Raw genomic sequence first — 18,154 nt, forward strand, 5'->3', positions numbered from 1 at the left:
CATAATTTTATAATTTGGTATTTAAAAGCTAAATTTGTACATATTTTAATTTTGTTTAATAAGAATATATGTTACTGTATATATAAAAATAAGATTCAAATTTTTAACACCTACTTTAACAAAAGAACTAACTACTTATCTAATTCAAGTTAATTAATATTATTCTTATTTTATATTATTTTAACCTACTTCAATCTAGCCAAGCCAAAATCGTAGTTAATTAACAATAAAAACTTATCATAATGGAAGTAAGAAAACAAAAAATTGGATTAAAAAACACCAAAATTAGACCATAACTATTCCCAATATCTCATATGCCAAATATGGAATGAAACACATCCTCATCACTACCATTTTTTCCCTCTTTCTTCCAGCTGTTTGATCTTCTATTACATTTAGGAGCAGAAATCGGAACCACAGAACCGTGGATTGAATTCCTATGATTCAATCCCAACTGAAGACACAAAAACAAACAAAAAAGAGGGAAGAAAAAAAAAAACAAAAGAAAAGGAAGTTCAAAACAATAAATAATAATAAAAAAGAATCTTGCACAAAAACAATGAAAAAAGAAGATAGTGATTATTGTTTCCAACTAATTAGCCTTTTGTTACACCATTGTTTCTTAGAAAATCTAAACACAAGAATCCCTTCTACAAAACCACATAGGGATCAAAAGGAATTGAGAGGGTAATTATCATTTCATTTTCTTTAAGGTTTCCTCCTTTATGGGTTTGTAGCAAAAAAAAAAAAATATGTAATTTCTTTTTATACGCATATATATTTTATCCGTAGTCTGGTTACTAAAATTTTCTGAATCCGTCGCTAAAAAAAAGGTAATGGTGAATAGTAGAAAAATGTGTTCATTCAAAGTGGATACCTTTAAGCGAATGAGCAAAGAGTTTAATGATATTGTGAAGACATGGGAAGCAACAGTTCGAAAAACTACGAGTTCAAAAAAGAAGAGAGGGAACATTATTTTTGGACCGAAAAGCGTGGCCCATGCAGACGATGAGGACCACCACCACCACCATGACGATGACAACAACGACGACGATAGTGATCATATTAGTTCTACATCGTCAGAGGTTTGCCATGTTGACAAGATCCTCCCCAATGGTGACATGTATACCGGCGATCGGCTCGACCAGCTCCCCCATGGCTATGGCAAATACTTATGGACAGATGGGTGCATGTATGTTGGTGAATGGTGCAAAGGTAACATCATGGGACAAGGGAGGTTTAGTTGGCCTAATGGCGCCAGATACGACGGCGATTTCAAGTGCAGTTTCATGGATGGAGAAGGTACTGTAATGAATAAAAGTGTGTTCGAGGCTCAATTAGAATAGTTTTATTAGTTAGTGTGATATAATATAAAAGATAAATTGCTAAAAATGGACTAAAATGATGTTGATGCTGACAAAAATGTTTTCGAATTTTGTTTATTCACATAAATAAATTCAAATAATTTAAAAAAAGTGTCAAAAATATCTAAAGAAAAAACGTGATGTGATTCACTAGCTACGTCAAAATTTCACTTGCCACATAGAACATAGAATCACATCACTCTTTTTTATTAATGTAGAACATTTCGGTTTGCATATATACATTTTTGTTATGTTTTTAAATAATTTAAAGACATTTTGTCGATAACAAAATTTGAGGACATTTTTACTAACAGTAAAATTATTCGAGTGCATTTTTCGTTGTTTATTCTGATATAAATACGAATAGGATCATTTTCTCTTTGTAATTCCTCTTCTTATGAAATTAATTTTTTCTTAACTCTCTTTAATATGATTAATTCTCTCTCTTATTTATCTCTGATCTCGTTAATTTCAGGTACTTATGTAGCTTCAAATGGAGATACCTATAAGGGTTCTTGGGTGATGGATTTCCGGCATGGGAATGGAAGCGAGAGCTATTCCAACGGGGATTCTTACGACGGCGAATGGAAGAAGGGACTGAAACATGGTTATGGAAAGTACCATTGGAAAAATGGGAACTTTTATGATGGGCAATGGAAGAATGGATTGTTTAGTGAAGAAGGAACAATGACATTCAACAACGGCGATAGTTATGAAGGGTGTTGGGAAGATGGTTTCCCTAAAGGGAACGGTACGTATAGATTCGCGGGCGACGGCGGAATCTACGTCGGAATATGGAGCAAGGATCCTAAGGAACAAAGTGGGACTTATCATCCAAATGATGATGGACCAAAGATTGAATTGGATCCACGTGAAATGTTATATGAAGCATTATCAAGTAGTAAGTGTGAGATTCGTGTTTGTGAAGAGGTTTCAATTTACCCTTCACAAAAAGCATTGAATTTGGGTGGGTTTGAAGAAGAATATAAATGTAATAATAATAAGGGTTTGAGGCCAAGGTGGATGTCAATGGATGCAAGGTTTGATAATTGTAGCTTTGAAGAATGTGATGATGGTGGTAGAAAATCAGAGTTTGGATTTGATGCTTTAAGTGATCACTCTTCTCTTCCTAGTTGGCGTAAATCATCATCACCTTTGTTGAGAATTAATGCAACTACAAGACAAGGTGAAACCATATCCAAAGGTCACAAAAACTATGAACTCATGTTGAACCTTCAGTTAGGTATCAGGTATTAATAATCATATATACTTCTTGTTATCTTTATTTAATTTTCATCTCATACTTGCTTCTAGTGCAACAATTTAGCTTCAATTAAATATTTTTCTAAAAATGCTAAGTGTATATTATAAATTTTCTTTTAAATCAGTAAAAATTAGTCATATTTTATATACTTTTGGTATGTATTTAGCATGATTCTAAGAATCGGATTGAATCAACCGGATCAATCGGGTTAATTAAAAACCAGTTAAAAATTCAGTTCGGTTCAAGCAGAAATCAATTAGTAACAAAAAATGCCACAAAATAAATAAAAAATCAAATCTATATAATTTTTTAATAGTTAACTAGTTTAAAACAATAAAATATAAAAATTTATTTTTTTTCTAAAAAATTATGTATATTATACATTAATATATTATTTTATTATATTCATTTTAATCCTAAATTTTTAAATTTCTAATTCTGTTGGTTTAATCGAATGACCGATTCGATTTTTAAAATTTTAGTATTTTATACTTCAATATATATTTTTTATAAATAATTAATTTGATGATTAATTTTTTATATATACATATTATTATTATCTTTTACGGTATATTTTAGAAAAGTGGTTGATATAATATAACAACAAATGTTTTATGTACATATAACATAATTAATATTTTTATTTTTATTTTTTTCACGGCAAAATTATTAATTTCTTGTGCCATAGCATAGGCATTCTGTTGGAAAACATGCTCCAAGTGCATCACTTGATTTGAAGTCTTCTGCATTTGATCCCAAAGAAAAAGTATGGACTAAATTTCCACCAAAAGGATCTAAGCACACACCACCTCATTCATCTTGTGAATTTAGATGGAAAGATTATTGTCCTGTAGTTTTCAGGTATATATCAATTTTATCTAATACTTTAAATTTTAGAGATAAATATATAATTTTATAGTAACTATTTTGTTACATTTGCAGGGCTTTGAGAAAATTGTTCAGAGTTGATCCTGCTGATTACATGATATCAATTTGTGGGAATGATGCTCTTAGGGAGCTCTCTTCTCCCGGAAAAAGTGGAAGTTTCTTTTACTTAACTAATGATGATCGCTATATGATCAAGACAATGAAAAAAGCAGAAGTAAAAGTGAGTTCTATTATAAATTTTTTATTTTTGGTTTATTCAATTTTGACGACTAAATTTTTATTAGTAGTTCTTGATATTCACGACGTTTATCGATTTGGTTCCTGAAGTCTCAGTTGAATTATTATCGTCCTCTAGATTGAGTTTTGGTAATACAGTGGTCTCTCGATTATTTTTTAGCCGTGACTTAGTAAATAGAGTGATGAGCTAGCACAGTTTTTACCATATTGAACAATGGTAAAATGACATTATTTGCTTTTGGCGCTCAACCGAAGTAAAAATACCCAATCAAAATGTGCGCAGAACTATTTTACAAAAATAACATCGTTTTTGTTTTGATTGGGTGCCGAAACAAACGACATTATTTTATCATTGTCCAATGTGATAAGAGAGTGCTAGCTCATCACTCTATTTATTGAGTCGCTGTCAAAAAGAAGTCGAAAGATAACTATGTTGCTCACTATGAAGCACAGACACTTCGTTGAGTTATCGTGTCTGCGTGTCGGACACATTTTGGACACGATACTCACCGACACTCGTCCGACACGCGTGTCTGCTGTGTCCGACCGTGTCTTAATAAAAAGTAAAAAATTATTCTCCGGACACACCTGGACACATTTAAATACCATCACGTGTCAGCGTGTCCTGTCTTATTCTTAACATATATTTTTAAAATAAATTTAGATATAGTATATATTATTTATTAAGCCAAAAAAATATTTTAAATACTTGATATAATTAAAATAAAACATTAAAAATAATTAAAAATTTTAATTTATATTTTAATATCAATAAAATATCAAAATATCATTACGATTTATCTAAAAAATACTTTATATTTTATATGTATGCGTGTTCCGTGTCATGTTCCGTGTCCGTATCAGTGTCTATGCATCATAGGTTGTTCAAAGTTTAATTTCAAAAATGACAATAATATCATTTAAATTTTAGGAATCAAATTGACAACTCTTTAATCAGAACATAATTCATATATTAATTTTGAATCCAAAATTTAGTTTTGTTTTCCATGATATTGTAGGTTTTTCTTAGAATGCTACCGGCTTATTATAAACATGTGAGGGGTTTTGAGAACACTCTAATCACAAAGTTTTATGGGCTTCATTGTGTTAAACTAACTGGAACAGGACATAAGAAGGTAACAACACTAAGGTGCGTAGAAACTTTCACTTTGATGTATTAGCTTTTATTATTAATTTAATTTTACAAATTGTAGGTTCGATTTGTCATAATGGGAAACCTATTTTGTTCTGATTATGCCATTCATCGCCGATTTGACTTAAAAGGTTCAACCTTTGGCCGTACAACTGATAAATCTGAGCAAGAAATTGACCCAACAACAATTCTTAAGGATCTTGACCTCAATTTTATATTTCGCCTACAAAAATCTTACTTCCAAGAATTTTGCAGGTGAAATTTATATCTTCTTTTTTGTTCAGTTTAATTATTCTATTTATCTATAATTTTATTAAATTTTTATTAGATTTTTATATTTTTTTTAATTGAGTTCTTATATTATTTTTAATTTTGTAATTAGATTTCTTTTTGTTAAAAACGTTTAAATTAATATAATATTTCTATAGTTTTATTAAATTTTTTATTAAATTTTTATATTTTTTAATTGAGTTCTTATATTATTTTTAATTTTGTAATTAGATTTTTTTTTGTTAAAAACGTTCAAATTAATATAATATTTCTATCAAAATACATGTAGTTAAAAGATCTAATTAGATTTTTAATTATGAATATCTTTAATTTACAAAAATATATTCAGTTAATTCTAATTTTTTACACTAAAAATGACTTAATTATAAAACTAAAAGCAATGTAGATATCTAATTAGAAAAAATATATAAAAAAACTTAATTACAAATTTGATTAAATTATAGAAACCAACAGAATAATTAAACTTTTTCTTTTTTTGTTGTTGTTGTTTATAATAATTTGTTCTTTTCTTTTTTTATTTATAATAATTTATGTTTTGAACAAACTGCTGTCGTCTTAACAGAGAAATACTCGTAACAATACAAAAATAAAAAAAATATATATATTTTGCAAATACCAAAGAAAAACACTCACATATTTTATATCATTATATGCAACCATTTAAGCCTTATTTTTATTTTTTTTATTAAAATGTGGCTTATATATATTGACTTAACATTTGAAGTACAAAATATTGATAAATGAGTTAATAATATATTAATATTTCTAATAAATCTTAAATATAACTGATACAGGCAAGTGGATAAGGATTGTGAGTTCTTAGAACAAGAAAGAATCATGGATTATAGTATGCTGGTTGGTCTTCACTTTAGGGAAACAACAAGTGATGGCAGTGTCACACCTTCATCAAGAGCTCTCACCCCAACTCCTCACTTTGACAATGATGCCCTTCGCCTATCTGCTCTTCACAATGATAATCTAAATGAAGATCCTAACCGGTGTGTATATATATATATATATGCTCAATTATAATATATAACTTCAATTTATAAAGATCTTTATAATTATTTCCTTAACCCATTTAAAGAACTATAGCAAAATGGAGTTTTTTTTGGTTCAATTCAACTCATTTAAAATTAAATGAGAGTTTAATTTTCAAGAAATCGTTAATTTATTATTTCTGAGAGTAGATTAAATCACTAAAGTGGTCCTTAAAATTCATGTTTTAAATCGCTTTTTAGTTTCTAAAATTCTAAATGCATTATTATCGTCCCTGAAAATTGATTTGTAGTCCTTTAGCCTCCTTCTTTCGACAATGACTCAGCAAATGAAATGATAAGCTAACATATGAATGCCAGGTTGGATACTAGTAAAATGATGTCGTTTGTTTTTGGTGCCCAATAAAAATTGATGCAGCGTCATTTTGATATATCTGGGCATCTAAATGGCATGACATCTTTCATTGGGCGCCAAATACAAATATTGACGGTTCACTAGTGTTTAGCGTGATATTAGAATGCTAGCTCATCACTCTTTTTGCAGAGTCATTATCGAAAATGAGTCAAGGATCAATATGTTATCCAGAAATCAATTTTCATGATGATAATAACGCAATTGGAATTTCAATAACTAAATTAATATATGACATCAATTTCAGTGACCACTTTAAGATTTAATCTCTCAAATTGGCACTTTTATATTTGATATTTTCACTATTTTTTCTCCTTTTGGATTTGAACAAATGATAGTAGGCTTACACGATATATTGGTTTGGCATTACAACATACTTTGGTTCTCTCATCTAATTTATGTTCCTCCTTAGTTAAATTTCTTGAAAAACATTTGATTTGTACTATGTTTATTGTTCTAGGCCGATTCATCTTGGTATAAATATGTCGGCACGAGCCGAAACGACGGCGCGAAGAAGCAGCACAGATTCCCTTGAGTTGGTGGGAGAACCAACCGGGGAGTTTTATGAGATTGTCATCTTCTTTGGTATCATAGATATATTACAAGAATATGACATTAATAAAAGGCTTGAACATGCATATAAATCATTTCAATATGATCCAACTTCAATATCTGCGGTTGATCCAAACTTATACTCCAAACGCTTTCGTGATTTCATTTTCAGAATTTTTGTGGAAGATACATTGTAATTAAGAGTGTAATTTTGATGCAAAAACATTCATCTTATTAGTGAGTGATTCACACATATGTATTTTCTTAGGTTTTTTACGATCAGGGATTAATCTGTCACGAATTTGAGCTCCGTTTAAGGGTTTGTCGTTTGCCTAAGCACTATACATGTATTTTCTTAAATTTGTTCATTTTTGTAGTCACAAAAGATGTATGTTGTATAGGGTAGACCAATAATGTTGTGATGCCTTTTCTTCTTTTTTTTTTGGTCAGGGTGTTGTGATGCCTTTCCAATTGTAAATAGTATGACAACAAAAAGGCCCAAAAAGATAGTAAAAAAAAATAGAAATATTTTTAAGGCCTTTTGGGAATTTCGACAGAGCAAAAAAAATGTGCAAAAACATATGAGAAGGGACTAAGGGTTGTGAATTAGTGAATTACATTATCAGGTTTTCGTGTGCAAAGCCATTGCATGTAATTTTTGTGATCTTTTTGTGTTTTATTTTTTATTTGAAAAAAGTTATTTCTAAGCTTGTAGGGTGGTATCTAACAATGTTTACCGTCCCAAAAAAAAAGGTGAGATAATTTCTGTAAAAAAAAAAATACATAAATACATAATTGAAAGCGTTCTCTCTATGAAAATGTTTTGATGATGAATATATGAGTTGTCCTTGAATTAAGGAGTTGGAACTTGGAAATCCTTTCTTATTGTGATAAATAGTTAAAGTCATTTTAAGGAAGATTAATTAAAATTTATTTACTCAATCTAACGTGATAAAAAATAAAATGTTGATGTGGCAAAAAATATTATGTTAATATTTAATTTGTCACATCATTACTTAGCAAAATAAATTAATAATGAATACTAAAATAGATGATTTTTTAAATTTTATTGAATAACAAGATATATAAAAATATATATATTTTATGAGAAGAGTAAAAACTTATTTAAATAAAGAGAAATCAAAACTTAGTGGCTAGTGGTCCCCTTTCTCAATATCTCATAGACTCATATGAAGAAATACATAATGGATTTCGTTATTGGAAGATTTTCAAGTATACCGTGTACCGATGTATCAGTGAGTTTTAACCGTTGATCTTAATTATATATATTATATATATTTTTTATAATTAAGATCAACGATTAAAAATAACTGAAACACCGATATGACGGTACACTTGAAAATTTTCCTTCGTTATTATTGTTAGCTTGCTGTATTCCATAAACAAAAAGGACAATAAATTATGGATGACAACGTTGTTTTAACGTCTCTTGGAGGGGTTCATTTAATCATGAAGACCTTGAAAAGAGAGAGAGAAGAAAAAGAAAAAGAAAGTTAACTAAGTTTTCAGTCCTATAAAAAATCTGGGATTAGTAGTTGTTAAATATTGTTTCCTTTTAAGGAAAAAAAAATATAGTTTTTAATCCTATAATTGTCGAAGTTTGTGGTTTAGGTTAGTGCCATCATTTTCCCATAGTTTAGTTATATAGGTGATGATTAAGGTAGTAATAAGCAGAAATCTATGTCATCAATCAGTTATATGTTACATGATTTGATCATCATTTTATCCACTTGGTAGTTATTTACAGATCAACAAGGATCACTTAGTATGAACAATAATAAAATTTGTAAGTCACAAAAAAGAAAAAATTGTAAAGGATCTAAATCATTTTCAAAATAACCTAGATCTAAACAATAAGCTTTTCCAAATTAATAAGAACTTAATAATAATAATAATAATAATAATAATATAAAGATGAGATCAAAGTAAAATATTTAATTAAGGATTGGATATGAAAAGGGACATCTCATATTTATACAAGCATATGAACATTTATATTTTGTAGAGAGAAATTTACATAATTACTTGACCACTTGGCAAAATTGCAGAATGAAACTAACTTCATTTGGAGACACCCTAAGTTGATCCATTACCTGTCATTGAACACACAAGGTTTAGTTATAATTAGTATTAATTATAGGATAAATGATGCAAAAGCATTATTACTACACTTGAGGTTTCTATTTACTTTAGACACATCTTGAAAAAATAGGATAATTAGGGGCTAAAACCATATATAAAAAGAAACAATAAAGAGCAACTTGAAGGCATTGAACAATATAAATAACAAAAGGAACCTTATTACAATGAAATAGAAGGCAAATACATGTTAGGCAATGAGAATAAAAGACCCTACCAAAAGGGACTATATGGAGAAAGATGATTGCAATTACACTTGGCTTCATTATGGGAAGTCACTGATATTTTTCACCCTAAAGTCCTAAGTAGAAGGGTATTCAATAAAATAATATTATAATAACAAAATAAAGGACAAAATTGTTAAAACTTAGTAACATGACACTACACTATGCTTTTGCAGCCACTTATTTCATTCCATAATCATGTTCATCACTCCCTTTTGGCTTTTCACCCTTTTCTTCTCCAAAGAAAAAAAGAAAAATGTTTCACTATGGAAACTTGGAAAAGCATAATGTTAAATTAAGTAATTAAACCGTGTTTTGGAGTACATTGGTTGCAATAATTTGGTGTGAGTGATGGGGGGAATCATAACAAATTGGTGAAAATCTTACTATGCAAGAAAACATAAGAGAGCATGAAAAAAAGTTGTTGACATGGGTGAATGGCATTGGTGTGTGTAGAAATGACATTATTATGTGCTGTCTTTTGATTCATACAACACTATATATGAATTTGGGGGAGGTGAGGGAGCTTAGAAAAAGTGAAAAACTTACTATTTTTTATTTAAATTTTTATCTTAAAAAAAAAGGTGACAAAGACAATAATGTCCCAAAATTATGCCCTTGATGTGTAAAGCATGGAAAACACATGTAATGTAGTGGAAATGTGACAAAGACATGGAAAATAATGCACACTTGCTTCTTTTCTATGAAAGTGTAAATGGCTCTAAATTGTGTTTGGTTTATTTAAATAAATATTTTGGATGTATCACAAAAAACAAGAGTGTAAAAAGAGAAAATTGCATTGAACAAAGCTTTGTATGTACCTTAAATCAATGTTGAACTAGCTAGCAGCAGAAGCAGAATAGAGATTATCATATTCATTGGTTGTAACCCCAATTGCAGAAGAAGAACATTCCTTGTTCTTCCCATTACTTATGCAGTTGTTTCCTAGTTGAAGTTCTGAAGCATAGGAGGGCATTATTGTATTTTTGGGATCAACACCATGGTCATAGAGAAATCCCCTGAATACATGGCCACTTATATGAACCGTTGCTAAATATGCAAATTCATTTTCACCATTTCCAACAGTTGAGACTCTATGGCATCTGAACACAGCAGGTGCACGAACATGACCTGGCAATGATTCTTTGAACCTAGCATCTGAGTGAAAAATTCAATCCAATATTTTCAATTTTAATTTCAAATAATATTCAATGAAATGTACATTTTGGCGACATATTTTTTGTAGTGTAAATTAATTAATAATATTACATGTAAAATTGTCCGTTCATATAATAAAAGATTATTGTACCTGAAAAATTACCAACATTTTGTATAAATTTAATAGTAGATATTCAATACTTAGTATTTGGCTATTTTTAAGAATGATCACACTACTAATAGTCAAACATAATAAATTATTCAACAATTTTAAAAATCATTTTCTTATAACCGTCATGTTTAAGTAAATAATTTTGGATAACCACTCAAACGAAATTATTGTAAAATTGATAATTAAAAATTATTAAATAACAACTTAATCAAATATATCAAATTATTTGATAGATATTGCAAAAACTTCATTTTATGAGCAACACATCTTTTCATAAATAATTTCAAGAGTGACGATTTACGTACAGATATCTTCATTTAAAGTTAATAATTAAAAATCATTAAATCATTTAACTAAACTATATCGTTTACAATTTTTAACTATTAACTTTACGTTTAGATAGTTGTACGTCAGTCTCTTTAGGATGATTATATTAAAAGTTGTAAAATATTTAATACTCAAATCAATCGCTTCAAGTTGTATGCATACTTCAAACTAGTCTTCTAAATTTCAATTTACTAAATTTAATTTCCAAACTTATCATTCCTGTCTGACCCAATTTCTATGAGTCAGAAACTAAATGTGAAAACTGATGTGAATTCAAACTCAAGTAAAGTTGATAATTGAGATTTGTTAGATAAAAATTTAGATAAATTATTTAAATTATTTAACGGCTTACAACTATGAAATTTACGCGAGGTTGACTACACCTAAATTTTATCCATAAACTAAACTTTGGCAAAGGAATTTAAGAGAAAAAAAGCAAATGCAAAAAGCATGACCTTGATGAGAATAGCAGGAATCAGAGTTGGTGGAAGTATGAGAATGAGAGGTAGCACTTCCACTTGCACATCCATTATTGTTCTTTGTCCTCTTATTAGCAGCTTCTCCACCAACACCAGTCACCGCCACGTGGCGCTCGCGGCGTTTCAGAGCAGGGACCCACGTGCTCCTCACGTGAGTGGTACAGTCATATCCACGCCCCTTGCAACAACTCCTGCACCGTCTGTACACGCAATCTTTCTTCGCTCTGTTTCCGCAGTCCGTACAAACCCTAAATTCACCGCCATTTTCATCTTCGTCGATCTTCTTCTTCTTCTTTCCAGAATCTTCCATCGCCTCCTCATTGCTCTGATTCTGAACTACCTGAACGCAGGGCGTGGCTGCTAAGAGTGGAAAAATGCCGAAACCAACGCTCAGAGGGTTGTTGTTGTTGTCGTTTTCCGTTGAAATCAGTTGTTGTTGGCGATGGTGGTGAAGAGAAGAAGGATTTGGAGCTATGAAAACTAAGTCTGTGAGGCCTAACATACTCATTTTGTTGTTCTTATTAGAGGATTTTGGGATTAATGAGTAATGAGTGTGTGTGAAGAGAAGGTGAGATTCGATTCTTTTGATGCAAACGTGATCTATGTATGGTTTGAATCTGCCATAGTGGTGGATGTTTTCAGAAAAAAGGGTATGTGCCTTCGTTTTCTTTTTATTTTCTCTTTTCTCTGACACTGTAAGTCCCACTTACTTACAGGTTTCTAGATGGATAGAGATTGTTATCTTTATATTCTCCGAGAATTCATGCTACCTATGCTTTTTACATAATTTTGTAACTATTATTAAAAATGTACAATCAAATATATTTTTGTTTTTTTTTTTTTGTGTGTTGCTCATCGAATATTTATCTTTGTGGTTAGTAAATGGGTTGATGAATGGATGAAGTAAAATTCGAATTCTAACATTTATTTAAATAGATAAATGAGTTGATCATTTAATTAATTTAAATTTTTGTAAATTTTGAATTTTGGTTGTATATAGTATTTTTTATTATTTTATTATTTAATATAAAATAATGAAAATAAAAAATAAAATTAAAAATATTATACTTAAAAGAGTAATATTACGTATTTAAGTTTTTTTATGAATTAAATTCAACTAAATTAAACAATAAAATTTTAAATAATATTAGTCATAATTTATTTTTGTTATGTTAGTGTTAGATGAACACAGAGTAATGTAAAAAATAATTCTAATTTTTGAATAATGTGTCAAATTGTGAAGTCATACAAGTGTATATATATATATATATATAGGATGTGGTTCAATTAATTGACTAAAACTAACTGACTCTGACACATAATACCTAATATCCCCCCCTCCTCCCCCCTCAAATTGGAGCATACAAGTTGTATGTTTTCAATTTGGACATGAGGAAACGAAATTGGGGTGCTGGAAGAGTCTTGGTGAACATATCAACTAGTTGATGTTTGCTTGGTACATGTATGAGTTTGACAGTTACTGCTGCAACCTTAACCTTTTCTCTAATCAAGTGACAGTCAATTTCTATATGATTGGAGTGCTCATGTAGTGCTGGATTTGTGGCCATCTGAATGGTAGAAATGTTGTCACAAAATAACATGGCAGAGTTGACTTCAATATTCATGAATTTGAGGAGTGCAATGATGGAGATAATCTCACATGATGCATTTACCAATGCCCGATACTCATCCTCCGTAGAGCTTCGAGAAACCACATCTTGCTTCTTGCTTTTCCAGGACACAAGGGAATCTCCCAGAAAGGTGCAATAACCCATAGTGGATCTGCGAGTGTCAAGGTAGCTCCCCAATCAGCGTCAGCATATAATGAGATGTTGGACTTCGAATTTGCTGAGAAAAGAATCCCTTGCCCAGGGGATGCTTTCAACTAGCACAAGACGTGATGAACATCATTTAAAAGTGGCATTCTTGGATCAGACATGTACTGTGCAAGTTTTACAACAGCGAAAGTGATGTCCGGTCTGGATATAGTGAGGTACATTAACCTCCCAACAAGTCTGCGATAGGCAGATGGGTCTGGTACTGGCTCACCCTCTGCAGCTCGAAGCTCGAGGTTAGCTTCTATGGGTATGTTTGCGGGTTTACAATTGACATAACCCGTATCTTCCAGAAGAGAAAGAGTATATTTTCGTTGGCATAAAGAGATACCGTGCTGCGATCTCGCCAACTCCAAACCCAAGAAAAATTTGAGGTCACCCAAGATCTTTAACTTGAAGATAGCTTGAACACTGTCATTTACAACATTCACGGATGCTTGTGTTGGCCCAACTATGATGATATCGTCAACATACACAATCAAGAATGTAGTTGAATCACCACTACCAACAGAAAAAAGGGAGTAGTCTTGTTTACATTGCCTGAAGCCGTGGTCAGTTAGGGTTGTACAAAATTTCGTAAACCATTGTCTTGAAGCCTGTCTTTAACCGTAGAAGGACCTAGTTAGTTTACAGACCAAACCTTGATTGCGTTGTGGATGGTCGAGAGGCAAGTCCATATACACTTCCTCATTCAATTCCCCATTGAGGAAGGCATTGTTAATGTCTAATTGAAGGATGCTCCAATTCTTTACAGCAGCAAGGTAAGTAAGACTCTTACTGTTGTTATTTTTGCCACGGGGTTGAAAGTATCTCTAAAATCCACCCAGCTTGTTGGGTATACCCCTTTGCAACCAACCGTGCCTTGTACCTCTCAAGAGAGCCATCAAATTTCATTTTAGCCTTGTAAATCCAGCGACAACCAATTGCACGTTTACCCTCAGGTAGGGGTAGCAGTTCCCAGGTGTTGTTGGCCGCAGTGCATCTAATTCATCTTGCATAGCTCGTCTCCATTCAGGAAAGTGCACTGCCTGATGGTAGAATTGTGGTTCGGATATGGCATTAGCTTGGGCAAGGAAATGGTGATAATTTGAACTTAGTCTACGGTTGCTGATGTAGTTGGAAATAGGGTAAGGCGTGTTGGTAAGGCATACATAGTCAGTGAGGTATGGTGGAGGGTGATGGGTTCTGGAGGATTTTCGGGGCAGGGGTGAGGTTGAAGGAATGTTGGAATTATTAGTTGGTGCTACAGAAGGTTGGGTAGGAATTGGAATTGGAGAGGAATCTTTGGGTGTAAGGTCTTGTGCTAGGGTAGGTAAGACAAAATCTGCAAATAAGTCTTTATGGATTTGGAGGTGTGGGGAATTGCTGTAGGGCATGACATGTTCATGGAAAATCACATCTCTGGAGACAAAAAACTGTTTGGTCTCAATGTTGTATCGTTTGTAACCCTTGTATCCAAGGGATAGCCAAGAAAGACTGATGGAACTGCCTTGGGACAGAACTTGGTTCTGGAACTCGAATTAGTTGCTGCATAAGCTAAACAACCAAAATTTCTTAAACCATCATAGTTGGGAGCTTTGTTGAAAAGTAGTTCGAATGGAGACTTCAGATTTAGTAAGGGACTTGAGGTTCTATTTATGAGAAAGGCAGCAGTGGTGATGCACTCTCCCCAAAAAGACACGGACAGTTTTGCTTCAAAGTAGAGAGCTCGAGCCACAATAAAAAGATGTTGGTGTTTTCGTTCTAGCTGTGGTCTGTATGGATAAGAAAACCGGTGGAAAGCTCTCTTTTGTTGCAAGAAATCTGTGAGTGCAAGTTCTTTTGCGTTGTCCGACCTAAAACACTTAATCTTGATGCTAAACTGAGTTTCTATTAAGGAATAGAAATTCTTTAAACAGGTTGCAGCATCTGATTTATTAGTCAGTAGATAAATCCAACAAAATCTCATGGCATCATCAACAATAGTCAAGAAAAGTCTCTTTCTATTATAAGTTGGAACTTGGTAAGGTCCTCATACATCACAATGAACAAGGTCAAAGAAATTTGAAGACAAATTATTGTGGGAATCAAAGGGAAGTTTTTGAAATTTTGCAAGTGGACATATCTCACAACCACTGCAATCAGCTTTATTTTGTAAATGAAGAGTATTATCTAAATGATGCAGAATTTTAGATGAAACATGACCTAAGCGAGTGTGCCACAATTATGAGTTGCAAAAATTTATTGAAACAAGATTAGAATCGGAACTTGAAAGATTTGGTGATGTCAGCGGCTTTGAGCAATTGGTTGGGGATGATGCCTTTAGGATGTATAGTCCTTGATGCAAATCACCCTTCCCAATCCTTTTCGATGTGGAGTTGTCCTGAATAGTAAAGTATGTTGAGCCAATAGTTACAGTGAGAGCAGTATTGGATAAGAAAGTAGAAACTGACAGTAAATTTACACAAAAGGCTGGTACATATAGAACATTATGGAGAGAAATGTGCTGGTTTAGAATAACTGTCCCTATAAAATTTGCAAAGAAATGTTCACCGATTGGTAAAGAAACAGAAAATTTTCTAGAAGTGTGAATTGAAGAGAAAAGTGACAGATCACATGCAATGTGAATGGTTGCTCCACTGTCTAAGATCCAAGAATTTTTTAATAAATTTGACCTTGACATTGAGGTGTTGAGAACAATACCTGATGGGGTCTTGATCTCTGTAGAGGTATTTGACAGAATCTCTTGAATATTCGGATTATTCAACAAACTAAGGAGTTGCTGGATCTATGTAGGAGAAAGCTGTGTAGCTGAATTGCTATCTTGATCTTGATTCTGAGGTGTTGAAACATGATGGACAGAGTGTTTCACTCCTCTTCCTTTTTTTTATAGTTCGGTGGGAATCCATGAATTTTGTAACATTTATCCACTAAATGGCCATAGATGCCACAATGAGAGCAAAGGGGTTTATCTTTTCGCATTGAACCCCTACCTCTGCCTTGAGTCTGAGGAGGTTATGGGTTTCTGGTAAAGAAAGCTACCTGGGTTTGAGAGGAAGCCCCGATAGCCCGATGCTTTTCTTCTTGAGACACCAAGGATAAAACCTTGTTAATTGCAGGTAGAGGATCCATGAGAAGGATCTGGCCACGAAGTTAAGAGTAGGATTCATCTAATCCCATCAAGAAACAGTGCACATACTCAGCTTGGAGGAACTCTTGCATGGTACGAGCATCTCCGCAGTTACACTGGACAGGTCGATATGAGTTCAATTCTTCCCAAAGAACTTTAATCTTGGTGAAGTATTGAGAAATTGACAGCGCTTCTTGACGAAGATTCATTAATTCGCGCTTCAACTCGAACACACGTGGGCCATTGTCATGTTGAAAGCGATCTTTGAGGTCATTCCAGTTCTTGAGCGGAATCTGTGTAAACTAAAGATATAGCAATCTCTTTGGAAATTGAATTGAGGATCCACGTGCTTACCATGTCGTTGACGCATTGCCAATTCTCAAATTTCTCTGGCTCAGCGTCCGGATCTGGTTGCAGGATCGAGCCGGTGATGAAACCAAGTTTTAACTTGGCATTGAGAGCCTTTTGCATTGCACGACTCCATGAATGGTAATTGTCTTCATTAAGTTGTTGAGTGACGAGTATCAAACCAGGTTGATCAGAGAAAGAGAGAAAAAATGGATTTGGAATCGTGGAAGAGACAGATGAAGAGACTGAGTTCCCCATGGATCGTTAAAGACAAAAAACAATTCTGGACAACTTCTCAGAGCTTGTGATCGGAATTGCTTGCTTCTAACGAGAACAAGGGAGAAGAACCAGGAATGAAATCTCAAAAGAAATGAAGATGGAGATGGAAAAAAAATTGCGAAAGGTGTTAGAAGAGAGAGAGAATATCTTCTGATACCATGTTAGATGAACACAGGATAATGTGAAAAATGATTATAATTTTTGAATAATATGTCAAATTGTAAAGTCATACAACAAGTGTATATATATAGGGTGTGGTTCAATTAATTAACTAAAACTAACCGACTAATTTAACTTAATTAATTTGCTAGCTGATACATAATGCCTAATAGTTAGACCAATTTAATTAAGTTTAGTTAAGAAAAAAAATTTAGATGTATAATATTATTCAAATAATAATTTTATTAATTACGAAGGTAATAATATATGTCCTGTTATTATTTAATAAAAAAATCAGTTATTTTCAATGTAATAATAATAAATATCAATTTTACTTAATTTATAAAATGTAAAAAAAAAGATAAGCATACATTATTGTTTTTCATAAAGCAATGTAATCATGCAGTAAAATCTGTTCATTGTGGGATAAAAAAGAAAAGGACGAATAAGCTGAATTTATTTAGACAATTTTTACGTAGCATGTTAGGGGATTCGATCTTGAAATTGTTATCCTATGTTACATTTAAAAGGAATATTAAGACTGAGAAATAGAAATTAAGAGATAAAAGAAATTAAATTTTTGTATTATTTTTTACCTAAAATATATTAGATTAAATTATATTTTAATATGAAGTTTGGTTTAAAATAAATATAAAAATTGAGAAATAAATTTAGAATAAAAAAGTTAAAATAAAAATATTTTAAAAAAATATTATTAAAATTTTAATTTTTATTTTTAGAAATT

General features: G+C 31.8%; 2 protein-coding genes across 2 annotated transcripts; one reads left to right on the plus strand and one right to left on the minus strand.

Moving 5' to 3' along the window:
• Window positions 1-836: 836 nt before the first annotated feature.
• Window positions 837-7,356, plus strand: LOC107621226 (phosphatidylinositol 4-phosphate 5-kinase 4-like). Its single transcript, XM_016323260.3, has 8 exons — window positions 837-1,302; window positions 1,840-2,614; window positions 3,322-3,489; window positions 3,571-3,736; window positions 4,773-4,889; window positions 4,968-5,161; window positions 5,992-6,195; window positions 7,068-7,356. Exons 1-8 carry the CDS (start codon window positions 837-839, stop codon window positions 7,354-7,356), a joined length of 2,379 nt encoding a protein of 792 aa, XP_016178746.2.
• Window positions 7,357-9,095: 1,739 nt separating this feature from the next.
• LOC107624259 (protein LATERAL ROOT PRIMORDIUM 1) lies at window positions 9,096-12,434 on the minus strand. Its single transcript, XM_016326746.3, has 3 exons — window positions 11,656-12,434; window positions 10,365-10,701; window positions 9,096-9,273 (listed from the first exon to the last, which is right to left on the minus strand). Exons 1-2 carry the CDS (start codon window positions 12,185-12,187, stop codon window positions 10,382-10,384), a joined length of 852 nt encoding a protein of 283 aa, XP_016182232.1. The 5' UTR covers window positions 12,188-12,434; the 3' UTR covers window positions 9,096-9,273; window positions 10,365-10,381.
• Between the last annotated feature and the right edge of the window lie 5,720 nt (window positions 12,435-18,154).

Source organism: Arachis ipaensis, chromosome B10 (assembly GCF_059453495.1).
Source record: "Arachis ipaensis isolate K30076 ecotype BB chromosome B10, ASM5945349v1, whole genome shotgun sequence".
Taxonomy (NCBI): Eukaryota; Viridiplantae; Streptophyta; class Magnoliopsida; order Fabales; family Fabaceae; genus Arachis; species Arachis ipaensis.

Coding starts and splice junctions, on each gene's coding strand:
- LOC107621226 (XM_016323260.3), top strand. CDS start 837: ATGGTGAATAGTAGAAAAATGTGTTCATTCAAAGTGGATACCTTTAAG. Junction 2,615..3,321: donor AACCTTCAGTTAGGTATCAG/GTATTAATAATC, acceptor GCCATAGCATAG/GCATTCTGTTGGAAAACATG. Junction 4,890..4,967: donor CTGGAACAGGACATAAGAAG/GTAACAACACTA, acceptor TACAAATTGTAG/GTTCGATTTGTCATAATGGG.
- LOC107624259 (XM_016326746.3), bottom strand. CDS start 12,187: ATGAGTATGTTAGGCCTCACAGACTTAGTTTTCATAGCTCCAAATCCT. Junction 10,702..11,655: donor TTCCTGCTATTCTCATCAAG/GTCATGCTTTTT, acceptor TTTTTCACTCAG/ATGCTAGGTTCAAAGAATCA.